At 46.5% G+C, this 7,731-nt stretch overlaps 1 protein-coding gene across 1 annotated transcript; it reads right to left on the bottom strand.

Annotated features, from left to right (window-relative positions):
* Positions 1-238: 238 nt before the first annotated feature.
* On the bottom strand, positions 239-2,518 carry LOC119360641 (sarcoplasmic reticulum histidine-rich calcium-binding protein-like). Its single transcript, XM_037626189.1, has 3 exons — positions 1,408-2,518; positions 430-585; positions 239-334 (listed from the first exon to the last, which is right to left on the bottom strand). Exons 1-3 carry the CDS (start codon positions 2,218-2,220, stop codon positions 239-241), a joined length of 1,065 nt encoding a protein of 354 aa, XP_037482086.1. The 5' UTR covers positions 2,221-2,518.
* Positions 2,519-7,731: the final 5,213 nt, after the last annotated feature.

Here is a 7,731-nt window from a genome sequence, read left to right on the forward strand (position 1 = left end):
ATCAAATGGCTAATATTTATAGTTACTTCACTCTATATAATGGTACAAACTTAGTTTTTCAGGAACCATATAGTATGTATCTTGCATCTGTCAGAAAATAGCATGGGAACATATAAATGGCATATGAAGAGAAGGTATGCAGTATGAATCACAAGCACTCCCACTCCGATGGACTAAAATCTTGTCAAGGGGTACACCATTTGAAATGAACAAATTTGCCAACTTATGGACTCTCACATCATCCTTTGAGCATTTGATTTTCACCATTTGAAGGTCTTTGCAGGTAAATGATCTTCTCTGTAGTTTGATACTTGTTTCCAAGGCTTTTTTGCTTCTGGGGTTGAAGTTCTTGTGCAGATCAACAAAACTGTTATTAAGCACATGCCCAGGCATGAATACACCAACAACGAATATACACGTAACACATACCAATTTAAGTTGGAGAAAAAGCCTCTCTATAACAGGTGAATGTTGGAGCAGGAAAATTAGTGCATCGAAACCAGGAGCCATACACCATTCACCAAGGGACAAGATCTTCAGGTTGCTAAAGATTGAACATCTTCTCAATTCCCTAATTAGAACCACCTTCATATTGCACATAAAAAAGTATTCCATAAAGAACAATGTTAATTAGAATAAACTAGTATTGTACACATTGTATACAAGCAGGTTATTTGGTATTCCCCCCGTTCCTAAATATTTGTCTTTCTAGAGATTTCAACAAGTGACTACATACGGAGTAAAATGAGTGAATCTACACTCAAATACGTCTATATACATCCGTACGTGCTGGTCCATTTGAAATCTCTAAAAAGACAAATATTTAGGAACGGAGGGAGTATTTAGAGAAGAAAATAAATAAGCCATGTTAAAAATGAAAAACTAAATAGTTATACATTATTAGAGGATCAGCACCTACTGTTACACTATGATTCATCTTTTTTTTTGCTGGTATAACTATGTAAATGGAAATTCACATAGACTAGTACAAGACGATGCTATAGTTGAACATACAATAACATAAAAACAGTGAACTTATGAATAGCCACACTATTGAAAAATGCTAATTAACCATCTCTATCAATAAAAGATGCTCCGCAAAGCTATTCACTAACATTTCTAATTGATTCACCCACTCCATTTTATGATGAAATAATGTAGAACTATTTTTCACTTGAACATTTTTTTGTAATGTCGGCTGCGCCTCTATAAACAGGTTTTGATGCTACTAGAAAGTAGAAGGTACGGAATCTGCTCAGGGAACACTCTATGTTCTGGTGGAAGGAAAAATGTTTCTTTGGCAAGCATCAGAGAAATAATCTGTAAACGTACTTGGCTAATGTGAAAGAAACCAATGTAAGCATACTGAAAGAGAGAGCGATCAACAAAATATGGTGGCAGATATACCTCTCCAGCATCAGTTAACAACTCCAAACTTGTAACACTTGAAAGACTCCGAAGGATGTTTTGGCCACCAAGATGTCCACTATCATTGATTTCACTGTTTTCATAGCTAGAATTTTGTTTGTCGGCATGGTAACCATACTTTCTCTCTTGTGCAATCTCACTGTATTCATAGGTGTCACCGCTATCGATATCATTATCATGATCATAATTGTCGTTCTGACCATCAGACCCATATCCAATCTTAGAATTCTTGCTATTATCAGAACCATCTTCCTCGTCAGCGCTTTCAGCGAAAACATCATCTTCACTGATGTATACAGAATCATCACCACTCAAGAAAGAGCCATCACCAGCCTTATAGCTCTTCTCTCTCTTATCCTTATCGTCGCTATCATCACCATCATCATCAGTTGTTTCATCACAATCATCTTGATTGGTGATGTGTTCGGAAGCATAACTGCTATCATCATCGTCACCATCATCAGAAGTAGTTTCATCACAATCCTCTTGCTCAATGATGTGTTCAGAACCATAACTGATGTGTTCAGAAACATAACTGCTATCATCATCGCCACCATCGTCAGAAGTAGTATCATCACAATCCTCTTGCTCAATGATGTGTTCAGAACCATAATTGCTATTATCATCAGCTGCATCGTCGTCGTCGTCGTCATCATCATCATCATCATCATCAATAGTAGTTTCATCAGAATCCTCTTGATCAATGGTGTGTTCAGAAACATCATCATCAGTGGTTTCGTCATACTCGTCATCCTCATTGAAGTCATCACTCAAGAAATAGTCATCTATCATGATAGTTCCAGTGACCAGCGAACCCAGGTTCTTGAATGATGGGACCCGCAAGTAAGATGATGAGGCGCAGAATCACGAGGTTCGGAGCAGAAATCGAGAAGTCACACTCGATCTTGCATTTGAGCATGATTAAAGTCTTGAGAGAGGCAGAGACGATCTCATCCGCTGCCACCACGCAATCCTTGAGGTCAAGTTCCTCCAGAGATGCGCAGCTAGAAGAGAGCTCCCCGAGGATCCTGCGGTCGAGCATAGCATACGACAGCTTCAAGACCCTGAGGTGGCAGGAGACGAAGGGGACGCCGACCAACAGCGCCGGAAACCTGCGATGCCCAAGGACATGTATGACCCGCGCGCTGCGCCCCATAGCAGCCCTGATCCAGGTGCCGGCGTCGTCGTCGGCGAAGTCTCCCAGCGCGTCGCTGGACCGCAGGCGGAGCGTGTCCACGGGCGCCGACGCGTTGCGGAAGAGGAAGAGCTTGTAGAAGAAGTCGCGGGGGCGGAGCGGCTCGCGGTCGCGGGTGGAGTGGCGCGGGCGGAAGTCGAGGCAGGGCGCGGACGCCCATAGGTGGCGCCAGCGCCGCGCGAGCACGCAGGTGCGCACCACCTCCCACGCCCTCAGGGACGACATGATGCGGCGCAGGAGGTCGTCCGGGAGGGCGCTGAGGTGGTCGGCGGCCGTCTCGCCCGCGGGGCGGCGCGGCCCCGAGGGCCCGGTGGCCGTCGGGCTCGGGCGCATTTCGTCGAGCAGGTACCAGGTGTGCTCGTTTCTCGGGACAGGGTTTTGGCAGGGAATCTATGGACGAGGATGCGTATGGGGAGAGGATTGGAGGGGGGAATGGAGGCGGAGGTGCGGATGAGATGCGGAGTCGTTGCCGCTTCTCAGAAATCCAAAGCTTTTTGTGATGGAGAAGATGAAGGCCACGATCCTACCACCATGTTATGAACTCGAAGATAACTCGGCAGCAGTCAGCACCACTGGACTGTCTGATCGCTGGTGCACAGAAAAACAGAGAGAGGTCCACATTGTTCCCAAAGCTTTAGGGCAACTCCAACGTGTTCAGACAGTGCGGTTCAGACACTTCAAGCCATTTAACACCGTGCATGAAACATCAAGAGGCCGATGTGGACGTTCGAATTCTCATAAACAGAAAGCAAAGTGAGGAGGTTTGCGGGCGTCAGAGCCTCTATCATATACTCCCTCCATCCGAAATTACTTGTCATCAAAATGAATGAAAATGGATGTATCTAAAACTAAAATACATCTAGATACATCCATTTGAATGACAAGTATTTCCGGACGGAGGGAGTAGGTGTCTGACACCCATGGCCCACACAAAACCTTCTCTCTCACGTTCCGCTCCAACTGTCGCTCCGCTCTACATGTCGCATTCATGTCGGTCCAGAGCGCATGTAACCGATCACCGGCGTTCGGTCGGCATGACATTCACACTGGAGACGCCTGCTCCAGCCTGCCGCTCATGCTACGTGCGCTCGCTCTCTGCACCACATTCATGCTGGTACAAAACGGACATGACCGGATGGGGCAACGATATGGCTTCCCACCACATTCAAGCGGGCTAACCGTTAGTTTGCCTGCCCCGCAGTCACAATGGCGCGGCAAACAAGAAGTTGCCACTCGCTTGCCCAACTCATTCAAGTCATCGCCCTTTTACTCGGGCGCCCGCTATTTAAAGATCATCGGCCACAACACAAACCCGTACCAGCACTGAGCCACATCTTCCGTCCGATGGCCGTCGGGCTCGGGCGCATTTCGTCGAGCAGGTGCGGGGTGCGCATGTTTCTCGAGACAGGGTTTTGGCAGAGGATCTATGGACGAGGATGGATATGGGGAGGGGATTGGAGGTGGGAATGGAGGCGGAGGTGTAGATGGGATGCGGAGTCGTTGCTGCTTCTCAGAAATTCAAAACTTTTGAGGGTGGAGGGGATGATGGCCACGATCCCACCACTATGTTTCATACAACCATGAACTACTACTATAGAAGATAACTCGACAGCACCAATGGACTGCCTGAGATCGCTGGTGCACCGGAGAGAGCTCCACAGTACACCAACGCCGTAGTTCGGACTGTGCGGTTCAGACACTTCGGGTCATTTAACACCGTGCATGAAAACATCGATAGACCGGTCTGGAAGTTCGAATTCTCGTAAACCAAAAGCAAAGTGGTAAGTTTTGCGGGCGTCCAGCATCAAAAAAGATTTGCGGGCGTCCGGTCCTTCATCACATAGGCGTCTGACATCCACGACCCACATAAAACCATATCTCTCACGTTCCACTCCAACTATCACTCCGCTCTACACGCCGTATTCATGTCTGTCCAGAGCAAATGTGATCGGCCATTGGCGTTCGGCCGGCGTGACCATTAACACTGATGAGGCGGCCGCTGCTCACGCTGCATGCACTCGCTCTTTGCGCCACGTTAATGTCGGTACAAAATGGACATGACCGGATGGGGCAACACGATGGCTTCCTATTGCATTCAAGTGGGTTGACCGTTAGTTTGCGTGCCCCGCATTCACATTGGCACGACGAATAGGAAGTCGACCCTCCACCTGCCCAACGCATTCAAGCCATCACTCTCCCTGCTTGGGCGCCTGCTACTGCCTCCGTCTCGGTTTAGAGGGCGTGCACGTAGTTCTAGGTCATCCATTTGACTAACTAAATATGAGTTATGTGTAACGAAATCTATATCATTCGATTCTTAAGCGGACGTAGTTTCTAAACATATATTTTTCATCACATATAATACATATATAGCTAGTTAAAGTCTCAACCTAGAACAACGTGCATGCCCTGTAAACTGAGACAGGGGGAGTATTTAAAGATCGTTGGCCACGACACAAACACGTACCACCTCTGAGCCACATCTTCCTCCGTGCAAGCCAGTGGCGTATTATCTCTTCCCTTCTTTGATCTCCACGACCAATGGCCAGGATTGCCGTGGGTGGTGGAAGACCCTTTCATCGCGACACCATCATGAAATTGAAGCCAAGGTTGAGGCATGATGTGCCCGATGCACTGCCCGCATTGCGGCGAGAGAGCCTCCGAGCTCTCCGGAGGAACATAGCTCACACGAGGTGGACACGACGACGGAGGAGGAGCAGGCGCCCACGCAGGCTACCGGGTTCACCATGCAGTAGGCGGAGGCGCACTACAACGCCGTCATGGCGGAGGCGCAGGCGTGATGACCCACAAGTATAGGGGATCTATCGTAGTCCTTTCGATAAGTAAAAGTGTAGAACCCAACGAGGAGCGGAAGGAAATGACAAGCGGTTTTCAGTAAGGTTTTCTCTGCAAGCACTGAAATTGTAGGAACAGATAGTTTTGTGATAAGATAAATTTAACGGGTAACAAGCAATGAAAGTAAATAAAGTGCAGCAAGGTGGCCCAGTCCTTTTTGTAGCAAAGGACAAGCCTGTACAATTTTTTATAATGAGAAAAGAGCTCCCGAGGACACATGGGAATTATCGTCAAGCTAGTTTTCATCACGCTCATATGATTCGCGTTCGGTACTTTGATAATTTGATATGTGTGTGGACTGATGCTTGGGTACTGCCCTTACTTGGACAAGCATCCCACTTATGATTAACCCCTATTGCAAGCATCTGCAACTACAAAAGAAGTATTAAGGTAAACCTAACCACAACATTAGACATATGGATCCAAATCAGCCCCTTATGAAGCAACGCATAAACTAGGGTTTAAGATTCTGTCACTCTAGCAACCCATCATCTACTTATTACTTCCCAATGCCTTCTTCTAGGCCCAAATAATGGTGAAGTGTCATGTAGTCGACGTTCACATAACACCACTAGAGGAGAGATAACATACGTCTCATCAAAATATCGAACGAATACCAAATTCACATGACTACTAATAGCAAGACTTCACCCATGCCCTCAGGAACAAATGTAACTACTCATAAAGCATATTCATGTTCATAATCAGAGGAGTAATAATATGCATTAAGGATCTGAACATATGATCTTCCACCAAGTAAACCAATTAGGATCAACTACAAGGAGTAATCAACACTACTAGCAACCCACAGGTACCAATTTGTGGTTTTGATACAAGATTGGATACAAGAGATGAACTAAGGTTTTGAGAGGAGATGGTGCTGGTGAAGATGTTGATGGAGATTGACCCCCTCCCGATGAGAGGATCGTTGGTGATGACAATGGTGATGATTTCCCCCTCCCGGAGGGAAGTTTCCCCAGTAGAACAGCTCTGCCAGAGCCCTAGATTGGTTCCGCCTCGTGGCGGCGGAGTTTCGTCCCGTAAGCTTGCCTTCGATTTTTTCCAGGGTAAAAGCCTTCATATAATAGAAGATGGGCACCGGAGGGCCATCAGGGGGCCCAAGAGACAGGGGGCGCGCCCAGTAGGGGTGGGCGCGCCCCCCACCCTCCTGGCCTAGGTGTGGGCCCCCTCTGGTAGTTTCTTCGCTCAATAATTCTTATTAATTCCAAAACTAACTTCCGTGGAGTTTCGGGATTTTTGGAGCTGTGTAGAATATGTTTCCAATATTTGCTCCTTTTCCAGCTAGAATTCCAGCTGCAGGCATTCCCCCTCTTCATGGTAAACCTTGTAAAATAAGAGAGAATAGCCATAAGTATTGAGATATAATGTGTAATAACAGCCCATAATGCAATAAATATTGATATAAAAGCATGATGCAAAATGGGCGTATCAACTCCCCCAAGCTTAGACCTCGCTTGTCCAGCGGAAGCCGAAATCGAAAAATATGTCCACATGTTTAGAGATAGAGGTGTCGATAAAAATAAAATATGGACATGAGGGAATCATGATCATTCTTATAACAGCAACATAAATAGATTTTATCATATGATTTTTTTATGCTCAAGTAACAATCAATTCACAATGTCAAGTATGGTTCAGAAACTTCAATGTGAACTGACAAACTATAATCTCAGTTGAGGGAGTTCCGGACTAGGGGGTGTCCGGATAGCCGAACTATCATCATCGGCCGGACTCCAAGACTATGAAGATACAAGATTGAAGACTTCGTCCCGTGTCCGGATGGGACTTTCCTTGGCGTGGAAGGCAAGCTTGGCGATACGGATATGTAGATCTCCTACCATTGTAACCGACTCTGTGTAACCCTAGCCCTCTCCGCTGTCTATATAAACTGGATGGCTTTAGTCCATAGGACGAACAACAATCATACCATAGGCTAGCTTCTAGGGTTTAGCCTCCTTGATCTCGTGGTAGATCTACTCTTGTAACCCATATCATCAATATTAATCAAGCAGGACGTAGGGTTTTACCTCCATCAAGAGGGCCCGAACCTGGGTAAAAACATCGTGTCCCTCGTCTCCTGTTACCATCCGCCTAGACGCACAGATCGGGACCCCTACATGAGATCAGCCGGTTTTGACACCGACATTGGTGCTTTCATTGAGAGTTCCTCTGTGTCGTCACCGATAGGCTCGATGGCTTCTTCGATCATCATCAACGATGCAGTCCAGGGT

Source organism: Triticum dicoccoides, chromosome 2B, assembly GCF_002162155.2.
Source record: "Triticum dicoccoides isolate Atlit2015 ecotype Zavitan chromosome 2B, WEW_v2.0, whole genome shotgun sequence".
NCBI lineage: Eukaryota > Viridiplantae > Streptophyta > Magnoliopsida > Poales > Poaceae > Triticum > Triticum dicoccoides.